The following is a 24,495-nucleotide window of genomic DNA, read 5'->3' on the forward strand; positions in this document are numbered from 1 at the left end:
TGGCGTCAAAGGACCCTTTGATAATGAATAAAGTTGACTTCATAGCTGTTATTGGTAAGGTTATCAATACGACTCGGGTCGTGGAAACCAGAAATGCCTGGTTGAAGGTTATTGTGGAGACGGCAGAAGAGATATTGGGGGTAACAGATGTTACTGTTGACATGCTGAACAATCCTAAGGGACTGTTTAGGAATGGTATAGATACAGTTGAATGGGTTTTGGGGGAGGTAGAAGTTAGGGATTTATTTGGTTAAGAATGTTATTTTCATGGTAGTACAGAATTGGGCAGCTAATGATTGATCATACATTCAAGCATAGTGGGTGGGGAATGCATTTAAACGATTTTTTGCGGACCACCACGTTTCCATAGAAGAAGAAGAAGGAGGAGGAGGAGGAGGAGGAGGAAGGAAGGAAGAAAGAAGCAGTGGAGTGGAGTAGAGCAGAGTGGAATGGAGTGCAGTTCATTGGGGTGGAGCGGACTTGAATGGAGCGGAGTGCTGAGAATATGATTGTGGAGCCAGTTTGGTCGGAGATGGACAATGGCTCTTTCCCGAGGTCTGAGATGCTGTGCCCGGGTGTTTTCCTGGATACCTGTCCTCATAATCACCTCCGTGGTGCTGTGGTCCTACTACGCCTATGTGTTTGAACTATGTATATGTAAGTATAGGGATTATGACTGTTGTCTGTTTTGTTTTTGTCGGCGATGCTAGCTAGCTAACACGAACAGCTCTTTAAACCTGCTAGCCAAACCTAGCATCATGCTAACCAGGAAGCGTTTTTTTTCGTGATAATTGTCTTTATTAATCTAACTAGTGACCATATTGTACTGTTTTTTTTGTTGTTGTTTCTAATTCCATTTGTGAACGAATTATACTGTTCTTACATTGACCTACCATATCTAGGAAATAAATAGCTAGCTATATATTTAAAGGCCATTAACGTTACGGAATGTAGCTAACTAAGTTGTGATAAGACACAGTAGGTCAGTGAGCTACTGTAAGTACAGGTGTGAAGTAATCACCGTCAGACTGTAACATGTTGTTTTGCTGTCTTCACAACCCGAGTGTTAGCAGCTTCAGCTACCAAATATCTGTTGGAGTACTGCTGTACAGCTGTTTGCATGTCAATAATTCAGAATTGTCCAATGTGTGCTCTTCACAGTCACTATCAGCAACACATTGGAGAAGGGTGAGTTTTTTTTTAACACATAGGCCTAATCAATGGTCAGAATAGTCATCTGACACCTTGTAGACACTTGGATATCAGCTTGATGGTTTCCTAAGTGTTGTATCTGTCTGTGTTTCCAGTGGCCTACCTACTGGTGTTCCATGTGTGTTTTGTGATGTTCTCCTGGACCTATTGGAAGGCCATCTTCACTCCTCCTGCCACACCCTGCAAGAAGGTAGGAGTTCATTGTTGGTGGTTTGTCCCGTCTGGAGTCGGTCTACATGGCCAAGCAAGACATCATCAAGACTTGTCTTGTTCACACTGCAGGCCTTAATGCTTCAATTAGTTTTTTTTTCTCCCATATCTGTTTTGGAATACTGACTGTTCAGACAGAAAGTTACAAAGTGACCAAATCAGATTTATGTGTTCAGAAAACAGTCATTTGCTGACTGGGCTATGCTAAGTAACGACTGGCGTGTGTGCAGTGGTGCTCGTGGGCCTGCATCCTATCACTCAGAAGTTATGTAACGAGCTAAGGTTACAACAATTTATTTTTTTTACCTTTATTTTACTAGGCAAGTCAGTTAAGAACATGCATGATCCCTATTTTCAATGACGACCTAGGAACAGTGTGTTAACTGCCTGTTCAGGGGCAGAACGACAGATTTTGTACCTTGTCAGCTCGGGGATTTGAACTTGCAACCTTTCGGTCACTAGTCCAATGCTCTAACCCACTAGGCTACACTGCCGCCCCATGGAAATTTCCCAGTTGCTTTGAATGTTCAAAATCATAGTGTGGGATCACTTTTAATGCCTCAAAGGATAAGATGATCCAACTTTCAAAACAAGTCCTTTTTTGGCTCGACACAATAGTCAACTCGCTAGCTAGCTAATTTCCCCCCAACATTGGACACCCCCTAATTTAGGACACTAGCGGTTGGAGGATTAAATCACCTCGAGCTCAACATTTTAAATGGACTGGAAAATAACGGTACATTTTGCCACTAAAGGACAGCCTTCTAGCTAGCTGACCACCGATTTTCATTGCAGTTTATGTAAGTTAGGTTTTGAGAGTTTTCAAAAATGTTATATATATTTACGCATTTTGTGGGACACGCTGTAAATTGTCAAATTCAAATGCGCGACAGACCACACATTTAATATGCAATTTACCTAAATTATTCATACTCATTTATATGTTAGTATTAAACTGATCTACTTTCTCAAAACATAAGATTAAATCTGTAAAATAAATAATGAGACATTATTTGGTTACAACTCTGAAGAAGATGTTGGTGAAGAACCATTTTTAACAGTCAACAGGAGGGGGCACATTCAATGGAAAACAAGTCCTTCTTTATTCTTTACTGGAAGGCTAGTCAACTAACTAGTAAACACTTCAGATATGAGGTTGGTGTCTCTTTGTTGAACAAAATTAAACAAATATATCTTGTAATTAAACAAAATGGTAAGGTGGCCAAAAATACGGGAGCTAAACCTCTTATCAAAAAGCAGAGTAGCAAGCAATAAGATATGCCCAAAAAGTCTAAAAACCACCTTGAGGGCAACATCAGATTTGACGCATGGCCAGGAATCAGATTTGTATCTGATTTCAAACCACCTACAAAGGTGGTTTGAAATTAGGCTTTAAATCTTCGATTCCATGTGCTTTTTGGCTGTTCAGACTGCAGGAAAAGGTATAGATTTTAATCGGATATGCAAAACAAAGTGGATCTGGGTTACCTCAAACTGCCTGTGTGCAGAAGGCTGTATACATGTGTAGCCTATGACAAGTAGCCTCATACAGCATGATCCCTGTTGACTCGTCACTTTTTATGTTGCCGGAAGCTTCTGAATATAATGTTGTCTATAACAGCCATAGAATGTTGCTGTTATAATCAGAAGATGATTCAAAGCCTGTGTATTTATTTGGGTTTATTATGGATCCCCATTAGTTCCTGCCAAGGCAGCAGCTACTCTTCCTGGGGTTTATTATGGATCCCCAGTAGTTCCTATCAAGTCAGCAGCTACTCTTCCTGGGGTTTATTATGGATCCCCATTAGTTCCTGCCAAGGCAGCAGCTACTCTTCCTGGGGTCCCCATTATTATGGGTCCCCATTAGTTCCTGCCAAGGCAGCAGCTACTCTTCCTGGGGTTTATTATGGATCCCCATTAGTGTTGGATCCCCAAGGCAGAAGCTACTCTTCCTGGGGTTTATTAGGGATCCCCATTAGTTTCTGTTCCTGCCAAGGCAGCAGCTACTCTTCCTGGGGTTTATTATGGATCCCCATTAGTTCCTGCCAAGTCAGCAGCTACTCTTCCTGGGGTTTATTATGGATCCCCATTAGTTCCTGCCAAGGCAGCAGCTACTCTTCCTGGGGATTTATTATGGATCCCCATTAGTGTTGCCAAGGCAGCAGCTACTCTTCCTGGGGTTTATTATGGATCCCCATTAGTTCCTGCCAAGGCAGCAGCTACTCTTCCTGGGGTTTATTATGGATCCCCATTAGTTTGCCAAGGCAGAAGCTACTCTTCCTGGGGTTTATTGTGGATCCCCATTAGTTCCTGCCAAGGCAGCAGCTACTGTTCCTGGGATCCATCAAAATTAACGCAGTTTTATAAAATGTTTAAAACATTACAATACATTCACAGATTTGACAACACATGCTTCATCAAGGCTCATATTAGTAGAGCATTATAACGTGGTTGTTGGTTCCAGTTCCAGCTGTCGTACTCCGATAAGGACCGTTATGAGAGGGAGGAGAGGCCTGATGCTCAGAAACAGATTCTGGTGGACATCGCTAAGAGTCTCCCCATCTTCACTAGAGCTACGTCTGGAGGTGACCCACTCATATCTAAAGCAGCAACCCAAATGGCTCCCTCTTCCCTTTGTAGTTCACTATACAGAGAACATGGTTCCATTTGGGACGCAGACAAGCCTGTTAGTAAACCTCCTATCAAACATTTACAACATGCAGCTGACTGTACCGATCAGTTAGTGTCTGGAGGATAAGGAAGGATCATATGACCTCTGTCTCTCTCTGTCTGTGTGTGTCTCTCTCTGTATCTCTCTCTCTGTATCTCATTCTCTCTGTATCTCATTCTCTCTCTCTCAATTCAATTCAATTCAAGGGGCTTTATTGGCATGGGTAACATGTGTTAACATTGCCAAAGCAAGTAAGGTAGATAATAATAATCTCTCTCTCTGTATCTCTGTATTCATTCTCTCTCTCTCTCTCTCTCTGTATCTCATCTCATTCTCTCTCTGTATTTCATCTCATTCTCTCTGTATCTCATTCTCTCTGTATTTCATTCTCTCTGTATTTCATTCTCTCTCTCTCTCTCTCTTTATTTCTGTCTCTCTCTCTGTATTTCATTCTCTCTGTATCTCATTCTCTCTCTCTCTCTCTGTATTTAATCTCTCTCTCTCTCTGTATTTCATTCTCTCTGTATCTCATTCTCTCTGTATCTCATTCTCTCTCTCTCTCTCTCTGTATCTCTCTCTCATTCTCTCTGTATTTCTCTCTGTATCTCATTCTCTCTGTATCTCTCTCTGTATCTCTCTCTCTCATTTCTCTCATTCTCTCTCTCTCTCTCTCTCTCTCTGTCTCTCATTCTCTCTCTGTCTCTGACTCCCCTCAGCTATCAGGTTCTGTGACCGGTGCCAGGTGCTGAAGCCTGACCGTAGTCACCATTGCTCTGTATGTGAAACGTAAGTCTCCCTGCTGTCATTATACACACAGACCCATACCCGTCTCCCTGCTGTCATTATACACACAGACCCATACCCGTCTCCCTGCTGTCATTATACACACAGACCCATACCCGTCTCCCTGCTGTCATTATACACACAGACCCATACCCGTCTCCCTGCTGTCATTATACACACAGACCCATACCCGTCTCCCTGCTGTCATTATACACACAGACCCATACCCGTCTCCCTGCTGTCATTATACACACAGACCCATACCCGTCTCCCTGTCTGTGTACAGATAACAATGATCTGATTGGACAGCATTAGTGTCTCTTGTACACCTGGAGAACAATACCTGTCCTGTTAATGATGATGACTAAACACTTTGTCCAGCTACTAGAATCCTCTTTCCCCTGGGGCCTGATTGATAAATGGGCTGTGTATACACTGAAATCTGACCTGTTAATGATGATGACTAAACACTTTGGCCAGCTACTAGAATCTTCTTTCCCCTGGGGCCTGATTGATAAATGGGCTGTGTATACACTGAAATCTGACCTGTTAATGATGATGACTTGACCTGCTTTTGTTGTCCAGCTACAAAATAGAATTTTCTTTCCCCTGGGGCCTGATTGATAAATGGGCTGTGTATACACTGAAATCTGACCTGTTAATGATGATGACTAAACACTTTGGCCAGCTACTGGGTGGAATCTTCTTTCCTTGTTTAATATGGGCCTGATTGATAAATGGGCTGTGTATACACGTGGTGGGTGAAATCTGACCTGTTTTACTGCTGTTGTTTATATGGTCTGTCAGACATGTGAATGGTCTGTCCCAAAATTAATCTCTTGACAGTTTCGTGGTGGGTGGTAAAGAAAAAAATGGTCTGTTGTTTAATACACCGTGGTGGGTGGTTTTATGTTGCTTGAATGTCCTGTTTAATATTTCGTGGTGGGTGGTTTACATTTTCTAATGGTAGTTGTTTGGTTTAATGGTCTGTCCAGTAACATGTGTTGTCTGTTGCAGGTTTAATATGGTTCTGAAGATGGATATGGTCTGTCCGTGGTGGGTGGTTTAATATGGTCTGTCCGTGGTGGGTGGTTTAATATGGTCTGTCCGTGGTGGGTGGTTTAATATGGTCTGTCCGTGGTGGGTGGTTTAATATGGTCTGTCCGTGGTGGGTGGTTTAATATGGTCTGTCCGTGGTGGGTGGTTTAATATGGTCTGTCCGTGGTGGGTGGTTTAATATGGTCTGTCCGTGGTGGGTGGTTTAATATGGTCTGTCCGTGGTGGGTGGTTTAATATGGTCTGTCCGTGGTTTAATATGGGGTGGTTTAATATGGTCTGTCCGTGGTGGGTGGTTTAATATGGTCTGTCCGTGGTGGGTGGTTTAATATGGTCTGTCCGTGGTGGGTGGTTTAATATGGTCTGTCCGTGGTGGGTGGTTTAATATGGTCTGTCCGTGGTGGGTGGTTTAATATGGTCTGTCCGTGGTGGGTGGTTTAATATGGTCTGTCCGTGGTGGGTGGTTTAATATGGTCTGTCCGTGGTGGGTGGTTTAATATGGTCTGTCCGTGGTGGGTGGTTTAATATGGTCTGTCCGTGGTGGGTGGTTTAATATGGTCTGTCCGTGGTGGGTGGTTTAATATGGTCTGTCCGTGGTGGGTGGTTTAATATGGTCTGTCCGTGGTGGGTGGTTTAATATGGTCTGTCCGTATGGTGGTTTAATATGGTCTGTCCGTGGTGGGTGGTTTAATATGGTCTGTCCGTGGTGGGTGGTTTAATATGGTCTCGTGGTGGGTGGTTTAATATGGTCTGTCCAGGGTGAATAATGGTCTGTCCTCTTCTGTCGTGGTGGGTGGTTTAATATCTCTGTCTCTCTCTCTCTCCAGGGTGAATAACTGTCTCTCTCTCTCTCTCCAGGGTGAATAACTGTCTCTCTCTCTCTCCAGGGTGAATAACTGTCTCTCTCTCTCCAGGGTGAATAGCTGTCTCTCTCTCTCCAGGGTGAATAGCTGTCTCTCTTTCTCTCTCTCCAGGGTGAATAACTGTCTCTCTCCAGGGTTCTCTCTCTCCAGGGTGAATAACTGTCTCTCTCTCTCTCTCCAGGGTGTATAACTGTCTCTCTCTCTCTCCAGGGTGTATAACTGTCTCTCTCTCTCTCCAGGGTGAATAACTGTCTCTCTCTCTCTCTCCAGGGTGAATAACTGTCTCTCTCTCTCTCTCCAGGGTGAATAACTGTCTCTCTCTCTCTCCAGGGTGAATAACTGTCTCTCTCTCTCTCTCCAGGGTGAATAACTGTCTCTCTCTCTCTCTCAGGGTGAATAACTGTCTCTCTCTCTCTCCAGGGTGAATAACTGTCTCTCTCTCTCTCCAGGGTGAATAGCTGTCTCTCTCTCTCTCCAGGGTGAATAGCTGTCTCTCTCTCTCTCTCCAGGGTGAATAGCTGTCTCTCTCTCTCTCTCCAGGGTGAATAGCTGTCTCTCTCTCTCTCTCTCTCCAGGGTGAATAGCTGTCTCTCTCTCTCTCTCCAGGGTGAATAACTGTCTCTCTCTCTCTCTCTCTCCAGGGTGAATAACTGTCTCTCTCTCTCTCCAGGGTGAATCTCTCTCTCTCCAGGGTGAATAACTGTCTCTCTCTCTCTCCAGGGTGAATAACTGTCTCTCTCTCTCTCCAGGGTGAATAACTGTCTCTCTCTCTCTCTCCAGGGTGAATAACTGTCTCTCTCTCTCTCTCTCCAGGGTGAATAACTGTGTGGGGTTCTCCAACTACAAGTTCTTCCTCCTCTTCCTGTCCTACTCCATGGTCTACTGTGTGTTCATCTCTGCCTCAGTCTTCAGATTCTTCATCAACTTCTGGGTGGTGAGTGGTGATGGATGTTTTACAATCCCAGCTTAGTCTGCATCTCAAATGCTCCCCTATTCCCTATAGAGTACCTGCCTCTGTCCAGGGCCCACAGTGAAGCACAGAGAACAGGGCGCCATTTCCCACCGCCTTAGTCATTTATCATACACTCCTGTCCACTGCATTCCAGAGCTTGTCAGATCACATGACCTACTGCTGGTGTAACCATAGTAACATATTGACGTAAGCTGTGGCAACAGTCAGATCACATGACCTACTGCTGGTGTAACCATAGTAACATTGACGTAAGCTGTGGCAACAGTCAGATCACATGACCTACTGCTGGTGTAACCATGGTAACATATTGATGTAAGCTGTGGCAACAGTCAGATCACATGACCTACTGCTGGTGTAACCATGGTAACATATTGATGTAAGCTGTGGCAACAGTCAGATCACATGACCTACTGCTGGTGTAACCATGGTAACATATTGATGTAAGCTGTGTCAACAGTCAGATCACATGACCTACTGCTGGTGTAACCATGGTAACATATTGACGTAAGCTGTGTCAACAGTCAGATCACATGACCTACTGCTGGTGTAACCATGGTAACATATTCATGTAAGCTGACTCAGCACAAGGCACATTGTTTGTTGTGGAACGGCAGAGGTTCTCCTACACAGTTGTCGTTCTCCGTGTTGTGTGTGTTCTCCTACAGGGGGACCTGCCAAATGGACCTGCTAAGTTCCACGTTCTCTTCCTGATGTTTGTGGCTTTGATGTTCTTGGTCAGTCTCATGTTCCTGTTGGGTTACCACTGCTGGCTGGTCGTCCAGAACCGGTCCACACTAGGTAATACACACAGCTGCCATTTTGAGGCAATAAGAGCTGCTCCGCTGCATTAGCAATGTAGGTCTTCAATTTCATGGAGAAACACAGCCACTAAAATCTATTCCTCTTTCCTTCTCTGACTCCCCCCCCTCCTCCGACTCCCTCTCCTCCCCCTCCCTCTCCTCCCCTCCCTCTCCTCCCCCTCCCTCTACCCCCCCTCCCTCCCCCCCCCCCCCCCTCCCCTCCCTCCCCCCCTCCCTCTCCTCCCTCCCTCCTCCCCCCCCCTCCCCCTCCCCTCCCCTCCCCTCCCTCCCCCTCCCCTCCCCCTCCCTCCCTCCCCCCCCCTCCTCCCCTCCCTCTCCTCCCCCTCCCTCTCCCTCCCCTCCCCCCCTCCCCTCCCCCTCCCTCCCCTCCCCCTCCCTCTCCCCCCCCCCCTCCCTCCCCCCCTCCTCCTCTCCCTCCCCCCCTCCCCTCTCCCCCCCCTCCCCCTCCCCCTCTCTCCCTCCCCCTCCCTCCCTCCCCCCCTCTCCTCCCCCCCCTCTCCTCCCTCCCCCTCCCTCCCCCTCTCCCTCCTCCCCCCCTCCCCCCCTCCCCTCCCCCCTCCCCTCCCCTCCCTCCCCCTCCCCCTCCCCTCCCCCTCCCTCCCCCCTCCCTCCCTCCCCTCCTCCCCTCCCCCTCCCTCCCTCCCTCCCTCCCCTCCTCCCCTCCCCCTCCTCCCCTCCCTCCCTCCCCCTCCCTCCCCCTCCCCCCCTCCCCCTCCCCCCCTCCTCCCTCCCCTCCCTCCCCTCCCCCCCCCCCCCTCCCCTCCCCCCTCCCTCCCTCCCCTCCCCCTCCCTCCCCCCTCTCTCCTCTCCTCCAGAGGCGTTCTCTGCTCCAGTCTTCACCACAGGACCAGACCGTAACGGTTTCAATGTGGGGGTCAGGAGGAACCTGCAGCAGGTGTTTGGAGACAATAAGAGACTCTGGTTCCTGCCTCTCTGCACCAGGTGAGACCCTAACCTCTACCTCATCTAACCCCTTTCCCTAGGCCTTAACCCCTAGACCCTCAACCCTACATCCTATCCTCTAGACAAGGGTAATTCAACACTGACCCCGAGGTCCAGAGTACTGCTTGTTTTCTGTTCTACCTGATCATTAATGTCCCAGGTCTAAATCAGTCCCTGATTAGAGGGGGAGTCGCCCACCTGGTGTCCCAGGTCTAAATCAGTCCCTCGCCCACCTCCCCCAGTCCCTGATTAGAGGGGAGTCCCCACCTGGTGTCCCAGGTCTAAATCAGTCCCCCCCTGGTGTCCCAGGTCTAAATCAGTCCCTGATTGGGGGAGTCACCCACCTGGTGTCCCAGGTCTAAATCAGTCCCTGATTAGAGGGGAGTCACCCACCTGGTGTCCCAGGTCTAATTCAGTCCCTGATTAGAGGGGAACAATTAAAACACGCTGTGGAACTGGTTTCAAAGTCCAGAGATGAGTTTGAGGGCTCCTACCCCAGGGCTCTCCAACCCTGTTCCTGGAGAGATACCATCCTTTAGGTTTACACTCCAACCCTGTTCCTGGAGAGATACCCTCCCTCCAACCCTGTTCCTGGAGAGAGAGACCCTCCTTTAGGTTTACCTCCAACCCTGTTCCTGGAGAGATACCCTCCTGTAGGTTTTATACTCTCCCCCTGTTCCTGGAGAGAGAGACCCTCCTTTAGGTTTATACTCCAACCCTGTTCCTCCCCCTCCTCCTGTTAGGTTTATACTCCAACCCTGTTCCCCTCCTTTAGGTTTATACTCCCCCTGTTCCTCCTCCCCTCTCCTCCAGAGGCGTTCTCTGCTCCAGTCTTCACCACAGGACCAGACCGTAACGGTTTTTCAATGTGGGGGTCAGAAGGAACCCTGCAGCAGGTGTTTGGAGACAACCCTGTTCCTAAGAGACTCTGGTTCCTGCCTCCTTTAGGTTTATCTGCACCCTGTTCCTGGAGGTGAGACCCTCCCTAACCCTGTTCCTGGAGAGAGAGACCTTTCATCTAACTCTGACCTGTTAACCTCCTAGGCCTTAACCCCTAGACCCTCAACCCTTACATCCTATCCTGTTCCTAGACAAGACCCTCCTTTAGGTTTAATTCAACACTGTTCCTACGAGGTCCAGAGTACTGCTTGTTTTCTGTTGTACTCCCTGTTCACCCATGACTGCGTGTCACCTCCAACTCAATGATCAGTTTTAGATGTCCCAGGTCTAAATCAGTCCCTGATTAGAGGAGGAGTCACCCACCTGGTGTCCCAGGTCTAAATCAGTGAGGGCCCCTGATTCCCAGGAGGAGGAGTGAGGGCCCCCTGGTGTCCCAGGTCTAAATCAGTGAGGGCCCCTGAGGTTAAATCAGGGGAGTCACCCCCTGGTGTCCCAGGTCTAAATCAGTCCCTGATTCAGGAGGGGGAGTCACCTAAATCACCTGGTGTCCCAGGTCTAAATCAGTCCCTGATTCAGGAGGGGGAACAATTAAAACACGCTGTGGAACTGGTTTCAAAGTGAGGGCCCCAGAGATGAGGTTTCAGGAGGGCCCTGTGTGAGGTGAGGGCTAAATCCTCGGAGTGTCCCCAGGAGGAGGTGAGGGCCCTCGGGGTCCCAGGTCTAAATCCAACCCTGTTCCTGGAGAGGGTGAGGATACCATCCAGGTTAAATAGGTGAGGGCCCTTACACTAAATCCAACCCTGTTCCTGGAGAGGTAGGGCCCTCCTGTAGGTTTTATATCCAACCCTGTTCCTGGAGAGGTGAGAGACCCTCGAGTGTTAGGTTTAGGACTCCAACCCTGTTCCTGGAGAGATGAGGGCCCTCCTGTCCCAGGTTTTATACAGGTCCAACCCTGTTCCTCAGGAGAGAGAGACCCTCGGAGTTTAGGTTTATAATCCAACCCTGTTCAGGTCTGGAGAGAGAGTCCCAGGTCCTAAATTAGGTTTATATCTCCAACCCTGTTCAGGTCTGGAGAGAGAGGGCCCTCGGAGTGTTAGGTTTATACTCCCCTAAACCCTGTTCCTGGAGAGAGAGACCCTCGGAGTGTTTAGGTTTATAATCCAACCCTGTTCCTGGGAGAGAGACCCTCCCAGGTCTAAATCAGGGAGGTGAGGGCCCTTTAGGTCTCCAACCCTGTTCCTGGAGGAGAGAGGGCCCTCGGAGTGTTAGGTTTATACTCCAACCCTGTTCCAGGAGAGAGAGGCCCTCGGAGTGTTAGGTTAAATATACCCCAAGTGTCCCTGTTAAATCTGGAGAGAGAGACCCTCCTTTAGGTTTATAAATCCAACCCTGTTCCTGGAGAGAGAGACCCGGAGTGTCAGGTCTAAATTAGGTTTATAGGTCTAAATCAGGAACCCGGAGTGTCCCAGGTCTAAATCAGGAGGAGAGAGACCCTCGGAGTGTTAGGTTTAAATCCAACCCTGTTCCTAAATCAGGAGGAGGTGAGGGCCCCGGAGTGTCCCAGGTCTAAATTAGGCCCTTTAGGTCTAAATCCAACCCTGTTCCTAAATCAGGAGGAGAGGGCCCTCGGAGTGTCCCAGGTCTGTGGAGAGTGATGGGCCCTCGGAGTGTCCCCCCCTGTAGGTCTAAATCCCTGTTCCCAGGTCTAAATCAGGAGGAGGTGAGGGCCTCGGAGTGTCCCAGGTCCAAATCAATCATCAAGTTTGTAGATGACAGGTCTAAATCAGTAGGTAGACTTGATTAGGTCTAAATCAACGACGAAACGGCCCCTCCAGGGGAGGAGGTGAGGGCCCTCGGAGTGTCCCAGGTCTAAATCAGGAGGAGGTGAGGGCCCTCGGAGTGTCCCAGGTCTAAATCAGGAGGAGGTGAGGGCCCTCGGAGTGTCCCAGGTCTAAATCAGGAGGAGGTGAGGGCCCTCGGAGTGTCCCAGGAGGAGGTGAGGGCCCTGTCCCAGGTCTAAATCAGGAGGAGGTGAGGGTCTAAATCAGGAGGAGTGTCCCAGGTCTAAATCAGGAGGAGGTGAGGGCCCTCGGAGTGTCCCAGGTCTAAATCAGGAGGAGGTGAGGGCCCTCGGAGTGTCCCAGGTCTAAATCAGGAGGAGGTGAGGTGAGGGCCCTCGGAGTGTCCCAGGTCTAAATCAGGAGGAGGTGAGGGCCCTCGGAGTGTCCCAGGTCTAAATCAGGAGGAGGTGAGGGCCCTCGGAGGTCTAAATGTCCCAGGTCTAAATCAGGAGGAGGTGAGGGCCCTCGGAGTGTCCCAGGTCTAAATCAGGAGGAGGTGAGGGCCCTCGGGGGTGTCCCAGGTCTAAATCAGGAGGAGGTGAGGGCCCTCGGAGTGTCCCAGGTCTAAATCAGGAGGAGGTGAGGGCCCTCGGAGTGTCCCAGGTCTAAATCAGGAGGAGGTGAGGGCCCTCGGAGTGTCCCAGGTCTAAATCAGGAGGAGGTGAGGGCCCTCGGAGTGTCCCAGGTCTGAATCAGGAGGAGGTGAGGGCCCTCGGAGTGTCCCAGGTCTAAATCAGGAGGAGGTGAGGGCCCTCGGAGTGAGTGTCCCAGGTCTGAATCAGGAGGAGGTGAGGGCCCTGGTGGAGTGTCCCAGGTCTAAATCAGGAGGAGGTGAGGGCCCTGGTGGAGTGTCCCAGGTCTGAATCAGGAGGAGGTGAGGGCCCTGGTGGAGTGCTGCCAGGGAAATATCCTCAACAACAGGAAGGAGCTGAGGGAGCCTCTATCCACATCGACAGAACCGCAGTGGAGAAGGTGGAAAGCTTGAAGTTCCTCGACATACACATCACTAACAACCTGTAATGGTCCACCCACACAGAAAGTGTGGTGATGAAGGCTCGACAGCGCCTCTTCAACCTCAAGAGGCTGAAGAAATTTGGCTTGTCTCCTAAGATCCTCACAAACTTTTACAGATGCACAATTACATCCTGGTACGGCAACTGCACTGCCAGCAACCGCAGGGCTCTCCAGAGGTACGGTCTGGTGATGGGAAAACTGCCTGTCCTCCTTCAGCACCGATGACACAGGAAGGCCTGTATTCTGTGTTTTAGTCAATGCCACTCCAACATTGCTCGTCCTCAAATTCATGTTTTTCTTCATTCTATTCTTTTACTTTTAGATTTGTGTGTATTGTTGTGAATTGTTAGATATTACTGCACTGTTAGAGCTAGAAACACAATAATTTCACTACACCTCAATAACATCTGCTAAATATGAGTATAGACCAATAACATATGTTAAATATGTGACCAATAACATCTTGTTAAATATGTGTATGGACCAATAACATCTGTTAAATATGGACCAATAACATCTGTTAAATATGTGTATGGACCAATAACATGTGTTAAATATGGACCAATAACATCTGTTAAATATGGACCAGTAACATCTGTTATATATGGACCAATAACATCTGTTAAATATGGACCAATAACATCTGTTAAATATGGACCAATAACATCTGTTAAATATGGACCAGTAACATCTGTTATATATGGACCAATAACATCTGTTAAATATGGACCAATAACATCTGTTAAATATGGAACAATAACATCTGTTAAATATGTGTATGGACCAATAACATCTGTTAAATATGGACCAATAACATCTGTTAAATATGGACCAATAACATCTGTTAAATATGTGTATGGACCAATAACATCTGTTAAATATAGACCAATAACATCTGTTAAATATGGACTAATAACATCTGCTAAATATGGACCAATAGCATCTGTTAAATATGTGTATGGACCAATAACATCTGTTAAATATGGACCAATAACATCTGTTAAATATGTGTATGGACCAATAACATCTGTTAAATATAGACCAATAACATCTGTTAAATATGGACCAATAACATCTGTTATGGATATTTAACCCCATCCTGTCTGTTTCTGTGTTTCTCAGCCAAGGAGATGGCCACTACTTCCCCGACTATGGATATTTAACCCCATCCTGTCTGTTTCTGTGTTTCCCAGCCAAGGAGATGGCCACTACTTCCCCGACTATGGATATTTAACCCCATCCTGTCTGTTTCTGTGTTGCCCAGCCAAGGAGATGGCCTCTCCTTCCCCGACTATGGATATTTAACCCCATCCTGTCTGTTTCTGTGTTTCCCAGCCAAGGAGATGGCCTCTACTTCCCCGACTATGGATATTTAACCCCATCCTGTCTGTTTCTGTGTTTCCCAGCCAAGGAGATGGCCACTACTTCCCAGACTATGGATATTTAACCCCATCCTGTCTGTTTCTGTGTTTCTCAGCCAAGGAGATGGCCACTACTTCCCCGACTATGGATATTTAACCCCATCCTGTCTGTTTCTGTGTTTCCCAGCCAAGGAGATGGCCTCTACTTCCCAGACTATGGATATTTAACCCCATCCTGTCTGTTTCTGTGTTTCCCAGCCAAGGAGATGGCCACTACTTCCCCGACTATGGATATTTAACCCCATCCTGTCTGTTTCTGTGTTTCCCAGCCAAGGAGATGGCCACTACTTCCCAGACTATGGATATTTAACCCCATCCTGTCTGTTTCTGTGTTTCCCAGCCAAGGAGATGGCCACTACTTCCCTGACTATGGATATTTAACCCCATCCTGTCTGTTTCTGTGTTTCCCAGCCAAGGAGATGGCCACTACTTCCCTGACTATGGATATTTAACCCCATCCTGTCTGTTTCTGTGTTTCTCAGCCAAGGAGATGGCCACTACTTCCCTGACTATGGATATTTAACCCCATCCTGTCTGTTTCTGTGTTTCTCAGCCAAGGAGATGGCCTCTACTTCCCAGACTATGGATATTTAACCCCATCCTGTCTGTTTCTGTGTTTCCCAGCCAAGGAGATGGCCACTACTTCCCCGACTATGGATATTTAACCCCATCCTGTCTGTTTCTGTGTTTCCCAGCCAAGGAGATGGCCTCTACTTCCCGACTATGGATATTTAACCCCATCCTGTCTGTTTCTGTGTTTCCCAGCCAAGGAGATGGCCACTACTTCCCCGACTATGGATATTTAACCCCATCCTGTCTGTTTCTGTGTTTCCCAGCCAAGGAGATGGCCTCTACTTCCCAGACTATGGATATTTAACCCCATCCTGTCTGTTTCTGTGTTTCCCAGCCAAGGAGATGGCCACTACTTCCCCGACTATGGATATTTAACCCCATCCTGTCTGTTTCTGTGTTTCCCAGCCAAGGAGATGGCCTCTACTTCCCGACTATGGATATTTAACCCCATCCTGTCTGTTTCTGTGTTTCCCAGCCAAGGAGATGGCCTCTACTTCCCCAACTATGGATATTTAACCCCATCCTGTCTGTTTCTGTGTTTCCCAGCCAAGGAGATGGCCTCTACTTCCCCGACTATGGATATTTAACCCCATCCTGTCTGTTTCTGTGTTTCCCAGCCAAGGAGATGGCCTCTACTTCCCCGACTATGGATATTTAACCCCATCCTGTCTGTTTCTGTGTTTCCCAGCCAAGGAGATGGCCTCTACTTCCCCGACTATGGATATTTAACCTCATCCTGTCTGTTTCTGTGTTTCCCAGCCAAGGAGATGGCCTCTCCTTCCCCGACTATGGATATTTAACCCCATCCTGTCTGTTTCTGTGTTTCCCAGCCAAGGAGATGGCCACTACTTCCCTGACTATGGATATTTAACCCCATCCTGTCTGTTTCTGTGTTTCCCAGCCAAGGAGATGGCCTCTACTTCCCCGACTATGGATATTTAACCCCATCCTGTCTGTTTCTGTGTTTCCCAGCCAAGGAGATGGCCACTACTTCCCCGACTATGGATATTTAACCCCATCCTGTCTGTTTCTGTGTTTCCCAGCCAAGGAGATGGCCACTACTTCCCCGACTATGGATATTTAACCCCATCCTGTCTGTTTCTGTGTTTCCCAGCCAAGGAGATGGCCACTACTTCCCCGACTATGGATATTTAACCCCATCCTGTCTGTTTCTGTGTTTCCCAGCCAAGGAGATGGCCACTACTTCCCCGACTATGGATATTTAACCCCATCCTGTCTGTTTCTGTGTTTCCCAGCCAAGGAGATGGCCACTACTTCCCCGACTATGGATATTTAACCCCATCCTGTCTGTTTCTGTGTTTCCCAGCCAAGGAGATGGCCACTACTTCCCAGACTATGGATATTTAACCCCATCCTGTCTGTTTCTGTGTTTCCCAGCCAAGGAGATGGCCTCTCCTTCCCCGACTATGGATATTTAACCCCATCCTGTCTGTTTCTGTGTTTCCCAGCCAAGGAGATGGCCTCTACTTCCCCGACTATGGATATTTAACCCCATCCTGTCTGTTTCTGTGTTTCCCAGCCAAGGAGATGGCCTCTACTTCCCCAACTATGGATATTTAACCCCATCCTGTCTGTTTCTGTGTTTCCCAGCCAAGGAGATGGCCTCTCCTTCCCCGACTATGGATATTTAACCCCATCCTGTCTGTTTCTGTGTTGCCCAGCCAAGGAGATGGCCTCTCCTTCCCCGACTATGGATATTTAACCCCATCCTGTCTGTTTCTGTGTTTCCCAGCCAAGGAGATGGCCTCTACTTCCCCGACTATGGATATTTAACCCCATCCTGTCTGTTTCTGTGTTTCCCAGCCAAGGAGATGGCCACTACTTCCCCGACTATGGATATTTAACCCCATCCTGTCTGTTTCTGTGTTTCCCAGCCAAGGAGATGGCCACTACTTCCCCGACTATGGATATTTAACCCCATCCTGTCTGTTTCTGTGTTTCCCAGCCAAGGAGATGGCCACTACTTCCCCGACTATGGATATTTAACCCCATCCTGTCTGTTTCTGTGTTTCCCAGCCAAGGAGATGGCCACTACTTCCCCGACTATGGATATTTAACCCCATCCTGTCTGTTTCTGTGTTTCCCAGCCAAGGAGATGGCCACTACTTCCCAGACTATGGATATTTAACCCCATCCTGTCTGTTTCTGTGTTTCCCAGCCAAGGAGATGGCCACTACTTCCCTGACTATGGATATTTAACCCCATCCTGTCTGTTTCTGTGTTTCCCAGCCAAGGAGATGGCCTCTACTTCCCCGACTATGGATATTTAACCCCATCCTGTCTGTTTCTGTGTTTCCCAGCCAAGGAGATGGCCACTACTTCCCAGACTATGGATATTTAACCCCATCCTGTCTGTTTCTGTGTTTCCCAGCCAAGGAGATGGCCTCTACTTCCCCGACTATGGATATTTAACCCCATCCTGTCTGTTTCTGTGTTTCCCAGCCAAGGAGATGGCCTCTACTTCCCCGACTATGGATATTTAACCCCATCCTGTCTGTTTCTGTGTTTCCCAGCCAAGGAGATGGCCTCTCCTTCCCCGACTATGGATATTTAACCCCATCCTGTCTGTTTCTGTGTTTCCCAGCCAAGGAGATGGCCTCTACTTCCCCGACTATGGATATTTAACCCCATCCTGTCTGTTTCTGTGTTTCCCAGCCAAGGAGATGGCCACTACTTCTGACTATGGATATTTAACCCCATCCTGTCTGTTTCTGTGTTTCCCAGCCAAGGAGATGGCCTCTCCTTCCCCGACTATGGATATTTAACCCCATCCTGTCTGTTTCTGTGTTGCCCAGCCAAGGAGATGGCCTCTCCTTCCCCGACTATGGATATTTAACCCCATCCTGTCTGTTTCTGTGTTTCCCAGCCAAGGAGATGGCCTCTACTTCCCCGACTATGGATATTTAACCCCATCCTGTCTGTTTCTGTGTTTCCCAGCCAAGGAGATGGCCACTACTTCCCCGACTATGGATATTTAACCCCATCCTGTCTGTTTCTGTGTTTCCCAGCCAAGGAGATGGCCACTACTTCCCCGACTATGGATATTTAACCCCATCCTGCCTGTTTCTGTGTTTCCCAGCCAAGGAGATGGCCACTACTTCCCCGACTATGGATATTTAACCCCATCCTGCCTGTTTCTGTGTTTCCCAGCCAAGGAGATGGCCACTACTTCCCCGACTATGGATATTTAACCCCATCCTGTCTGTTTCTGTGTTTCCCAGCCAAGGAGATGGCCACTACTTCCCCGACTATGGATATTTAACCCTATCCTGTCTGTTTCTGTGTTTCCCAGCCAAGGAGATGGCCTCTCCTTCCCCGACTATGGATATTTAACCCCATCCTGTCTGTGTCTGTGTTTCCCAGCCAAGGAGATGGCCTCTCCTTCCCCGACTATGGATATTTAACCCCATCCTGTCTGTGTCTGTGTTTCCCAGCCAAGGAGATGGCCACTACTTCCCCGACTATGGATATTTAACCCCATCCTGTCTGTTTCTGTGTTTCCCAGCCAAGGAGATGGCCACTACTTCCCCGACTATGGATATTTAACCCCATCCTGTCTGTTTCTGTGTTTCCCAGCCAAGGAGATGGCCACTACTTCCCTCTGAAGAGCCTTAGTGAATCCTCAACCTCTCTATTAGCCAATGAGGAGAAATGGGAAGAGGAAGAGGAGTCAGAGGACGACAACATAAGTAAGGAGACCAATAGGACCGATGCTTAGATGAACATCTATCAGGGAAGAATATATGATGTGGTGGTGGTGTCCCTAATTTACTGCTGTTGTTGCATGGTGGTTCAACCTTGTGCTGTGGACAATAAAAGGTCACTCAAATGTGCAATTTTGTCAGAACACAATGACACAGATGTCTCAAGTTTTGAAAGAGCGTGTTCAATTGGCATGCTGACTGCAGGAATGTCCACCAGAGCTGTTGCCGGAGAATTTAATGTTAATTTCTCTACCATAAGCTGCCTCCAAAGTTGTTTTAGAGATTTGGCAGTACGTCCAACCGGCCTCACAACAGCAGACCACGTGTAACCACACCAGCCCAGAACCTCCACATCCGGCTTCTTCACCTGCGGTGAAACTGATGAAACTCCCCAGTGGCTGGGCCTGGCTCCCCAGTGGCTGGGCCTGGCTCCCCAGTGGGCGGGCCTGGCTCCCCAGTGGGCGGGCCTGGCTCCCCAGTGGCTGGGCCTGGCTCCCCAGTGGGTGGGCCTGGCTCCCCAGTGGCTGGGCCTGGCTCCCCAGTGGCTGGGCCTGGCTCCCCAGTGGCTGGGCCTGGCTCCCCAGTGGGCGGGCCTGGCTCCCCAGTGGCTGGGCCTGGCTCCCCAGTGGCTGGGCCTGGCTCCCCAGTGGCTGGGCCTGGCTCCCCAGTGGCTGGGCCTGGCTCCCCAGTGGCTGGGCCTGGCTCCCCAGTAGGTCTGGCTCCCCAATGGCTGGGTCTGGCTCCCCAGTAGGTCTGGCTCCCCAATGGCTGGGCCTGGCTCCCCAGTAGGTCTGGCTCCCCAATGGCTGGGCCTGGCTCCCCAGTAGGTCTGGCTCCCCAATGGCTGGGCCTGGCTCCCCAGTAGGTCTGGCTCCCCAATGGCTGGGCCTGGCTCCCCAGTAGGTCTGGCTCCCCAATGGCTGGGTCTGGCTCCCCAGTAGGTCTGGCTCCCCAATGGCTGGGTCTGGCTCCCCAGTGGCTGGGCCTGGCTCCCCATTGGGTGTGCCTGGCTCCCCAGTGGCTGGGCCTGGCTCTCCAGTGGCTGGGTCTGGCTCCCCAGTAGGTCTGGCTCCCCAGTGGGTGGGCCTGGCTCCCCAGTGGCTGGGCCTGGCTCCCCAGTAGGTCTGGCTCCCCAGTGGCTGGGCCTGGCTCCCCATTGGGTGGGCCTGGCTCCCCAGTGGCTGGGCCTGGCTCCCCAGTGGCTGGGCCTGGCTCCCCAGTAGGTCTGGCTCCCCAATGGCTGGGTCTGGCTCCCCAGTAGGTCTGGCTCCCCAATGGCTGGGCCTGGCTCCCCAGTGGCTGGGCCTGGCTCCCCATTGGGTGTGCCTGGCTCCCCAGTGGCTGGGCCTGGCTCTCCAGTGGCTGGGTCTGGCTCCCCAGTGGCTGGGCCTGGCTCCCCAGTAGGTCTGGCTCCCCAGTGGGTGGGCCTGGCTCCCCAGTGGCTGGGCCTGGCTCCCCAGTAGGTCTGGCTCCCCAGTGGCTGGGCCTGGCTCCCCATTGGGTGGGCCTGGCTCCCCAGTGGCTGGGCCTGGCTCCCCAGTGGCTGGGCCTGGCTCCCCAGTGGGCGGGCCTGGCTCTCCAGTGGGCGGGCCTGGCTCTCCAGTGGGCGGGCCTATGTCCTCCCAGGCCATGGCTGCACCCCTGCCCAGTCATGTAAAATCCATAGATTAGGGCCTAATGAGTTTTTCAATTGACTGATTTCCTAGTATGAACTGTACCTCAGTAAAGTTGTTGAGATTGTTGCATGTGGGCATTTTATATTGATGTTCTGTGTACTAAATGAAATTGTCAACCCTCAATCTGTGATAGACAGTATTATATCGTTCAGAAATCTGTCAGTCAGGGGAAGCCACACTGAACAGGAATATAAAGGCAACATGTGAAGTGTTAGTCCCATGTTTCGGGAGCTGAAATCAAATAGATGTTCCATACACACCAAGCTTATTTCTCAAAAATTCTGCGCATAAATTTGTTTACAACCCTGTTAGTGAGCATTTCTCCATGTCGCAAGGATCCGTACACAATTTCTGGAAGCTGAAATTCATGGCCTACGTACTTACCAGCCCCGTCACCCGTTGAGCATGTTTGGGATGCTCGTGTTCCAGTTCCTTCTCACAGCCATTAGAGTGGGATCCTGATCAACACTGTGAAGGAGATGTGGCACTGCATGAGGTGGTCACCAGATGGTTTTCTGAGCCACGCCCATACCTGCATTCTCTTTTTAAAGGTTTCTGTGACCAACAGATCCATACCTGTATTCTCTTTTTAAAGGTTTCTGTGACCAACAGATGCATACCCGTATTCTCTTTTTAAAGGTTTCTGTGACCAACAGATCCATACCCGTATTCTCTTTTTAAAGGTATCTGTGACCAACAGATCCATACCTGTATTCTCTTTTTAAAGGTATCTGTGACCAACAGATCCATACCTGTATTCTCTTTTTAAAGGTCTCTGTGACCAACAGATGCATACCTGTATTCTCTTTTTAAAGGTTTCTGTGACCAACAGATCCATACCTGTATTCTCTTTTTAAAGGTTTCTGTGACCAACAGATGCATACCTGTATTCTCTTTTTAAAGGTTTCTGTGACCAACAGATGCATACCTGTATTCTCTTTTTAAAGGTATCTGTGACCAACAGATCCATACCTGTATTCTCTTTTTAAAGGTATCTGTGACCAACAGATGCATACCTGTATTCTCTTTTTAAAGGTATCTGTGACCAACAGATCCATACCTGTATTCTCTTTTTAAAGGTATCTGTGACCAACAGATCCATACCTGTATTCTCTTTTTAAAGGTATCTGTGACCAACAGATCCATACCTGTATTCTCTTTTTAAAGGTTTCTGTGACCAACAGATCCATACCTGTATTCTCTTTTTAAAGGTTTCTGTGACCAACAGATCCATACCTGTATTCTCTTTTTAAAGGTTTCTGTGACCAACAGATCCATACCTGTATTCTCTTTTTAAAGGTTTCTGTGACCAACAGATCCATACCTGTATTCTCTTTTTAAAGGTTTCTGTGACCAACAGATGCATACCTGTATTCCCAGCCATGTGAAATCCATAGATTAGGGCCTGATACATTTATTTCAATTGACTGATTTCCTCATATGGACTGTAACTCAGTCAAATCTTAGAAATTGTTGCATGTGTGTGTGTGTGTGTGTGTGTGTGGGGGGGGGGGGGGGTTGAACTTTGTTTATTTCAATGTTCCTGTGTGAATCTGTATTTTCCAGGTGGTGACAGGGATCCCTCTGTTACCGTAGAGATGGACGAAGAGGAGTAGGATCACTTCATGGACTTTATAAACTGTGCAGTGGGTGTTGTACCCTGTGGAGGCAGACAGACCCTGTGGAGGCAGACAGACCCTGTGGAGGCAGACAGACCCTGTGGAGGCAGACAGACCCTGTGGAGGCAGACAGACCCTGTGGAGGCAGACAGACCCTGTGGAGGCAGACAGACCCTGTGGAGGCAGACAGACCCTGTGGGACCATCGGACACAGGAAGACCTCAACGTGCAGCCAAAGCTGTCACCTTCTCAATATCAGGAAGAGTTTTCAGTTCACCATGGAGACAATGTTAGGGGAACAGTTCACCATGGAGACAATGTTAGGGGAACAGTTCACCATGGAGACAATGTTAGGGGAACAGTTCACCATGGAGACAATGTTAGGGGAACAGTAGTCCATTAATATTATGTCACAGTACACAATTGTTTTAAGAGAAAGACCATGTCTAGCACTGTCTCCCTACTTCTGTTGTCTCCCTACTTCTGTCTCCCTACTTCTGTTGTCTCCCTACTTCTGTTGTCTCTGTCTCTCTACTTCTGTTGTCTCTCTGTCTCTCTACTTCTGTTGTCTCTCTACTTCTGTTGTCTCTCTGTCTCCTTCTGTTGTCTCCCTACCTGTCCTGTATTATTGTGTATCTTATATAGTACTAGGCTGCTAGCTAGCTTTTCATTTCTTGCCTGTATTTTGTTAATGTAAATAGCTTTGTGATTTACATCTTTAAATGAAAAGAGTTCTATAAATGTAATGTATTATCATTATTCCATATGCAGGGCCCTTAAGGCCCAGAATGGAGAAAGCCCATTAAAACCACATGTATTTGTTGTCATCTTAGGGCCATGCACCTGTCGTTCCTTTGTATTGTAAAGATGCTGCACTGCCCAAATCAAATGTTATCTGTAACGTGCGCCGAATACAACAGGTGTAGACCTGACAGTGAAATGATTCCTTAACCAACAGTGCAGTTAATGAAAATAAGTGTTAAAGTATTTACTAAAATAAACAAAATATTTAAAATAAATAAATGAGCAGCAATAACAAAGCTATATACAGGGGGTACCAGTACAGAGTCAATGTGGAGGCTATATACAGGGGGATACCGGTACAGAGTCAATGTGGAGGCTATATACAGGGGGTACAGAGTCAATGTGGAGACTATATACAGGGGGTACAGAGTCAATGTGGAGGCTATATACAGGAGGTACCGGTACAGAGTCAATGTGGAGGATATATACATGGGGTACCGGTACAGAGTCAATGTGGAGGCTATATACAGGGGGTACCAGTACAGAGTCAATGTGGAGGCTATATACAGGGTGTTACGGTACAGAGTCAATGTGGAGGCTATATACAGGGGGTACCAGTACAGAGTCAATGTGGAGGCTATATACAGGGGGTACCAGTACAGAGTCAATGTGGAGGCTATATACAGGGGGTACCGGTACAGAGTCAATATGCGGGGCACTTGTTAATCAAGGTAATATATACATGGAGGTAGAATTATTAAAGTGACTATGCATAGACTGGGTAGCCATTTGATTAGCTGTTCAGGAGTCTTATGGCTTGGTGGTAGAAGCTGTTTAGAAGCCTCTTGGACCTGGACTTGGCACTCCGGTACCGCTTGCCATGCGGTAGCAGAGAGAACAGTCTATGACTAGGGTGGCGGAGTCTTTGGACATATTTCGGCCTCCCTCTGACACCGCCTGGTATAGAGGTCCTGGATGGCAGGAAGCTTGGCCCCAATGATGTACTGGGCCGTAGGCACAACCCTCTGAAGTGCCTTGTGGTCAGAGGCCGAGCAGTTTCCATACCAGGCAGTGATGCAACCGGTCAGGATGCTCCGGATGGTGCAGCTGTAGAACCTTTTGAGGATCTGAGGATCCATGCCAAATCTTTTCAGTCTCCTGAGGGAGATTAGGTTTTGTTGTGCCCTCATCACAACTGTCTTGGTGTGCTTGGACCATGTTAGTTTGTTGGTGATGTGGACACCAAGGACCATGATCGTTTGTTGGTGATGTGGACACCAAGGACCATGATCGTTTGTTGGTGATGTGGACACCAAGGACCATGATCGTTTGTTGGTGATGTGGACACCAAGGACCATGATCGTTTGTTGGTGATGTGGACACCAAGGACCATGATCGTTTGTTGGTGATGTGGACACCAAGGACCATGATCGTTTGGTGATGTGGACACC

At 48.7% G+C, this 24,495-nt stretch overlaps 1 protein-coding gene across 1 annotated transcript; it reads left to right on the top strand.

Moving 5' to 3' along the window:
• The first annotated feature begins 446 nt into the window (after window positions 1-446).
• Window positions 447-23,134, top strand: zdhhc15b (zinc finger DHHC-type palmitoyltransferase 15b). The gene is made up of 10 exons (XM_064955487.1): window positions 447-657; window positions 1,162-1,188; window positions 1,308-1,402; window positions 3,887-4,007; window positions 4,810-4,879; window positions 7,609-7,729; window positions 8,434-8,566; window positions 9,405-9,531; window positions 18,878-18,990; window positions 22,248-23,134. The coding sequence occupies exons 1-10, from the start codon at window positions 540-542 to the stop codon at window positions 22,295-22,297; spliced, it is 975 nt and encodes a 324-aa protein (XP_064811559.1). The 5' UTR covers window positions 447-539; the 3' UTR covers window positions 22,298-23,134.
• The last annotated feature ends 1,361 nt before the right edge of the window (window positions 23,135-24,495 follow it).

Source organism: Oncorhynchus masou, chromosome 32 (assembly GCF_036934945.1).
Source record: "Oncorhynchus masou masou isolate Uvic2021 chromosome 32, UVic_Omas_1.1, whole genome shotgun sequence".
Taxonomy (NCBI): domain Eukaryota; kingdom Metazoa; phylum Chordata; class Actinopteri; order Salmoniformes; family Salmonidae; genus Oncorhynchus; species Oncorhynchus masou.

Coding starts and splice junctions, on each gene's coding strand:
- zdhhc15b (XM_064955487.1), top strand. CDS start 540: ATGGCTCTTTCCCGAGGTCTGAGATGCTGTGCCCGGGTGTTTTCCTGG. Junction 4,880..7,608: donor CATTGCTCTGTATGTGAAAC/GTAAGTCTCCCT, acceptor CTCTCTCTCCAG/GGTGAATAACTGTGTGGGGT. Junction 18,991..22,247: donor GTCAGAGGACGACAACATAA/GTAAGGAGACCA, acceptor TGTATTTTCCAG/GTGGTGACAGGGATCCCTCT.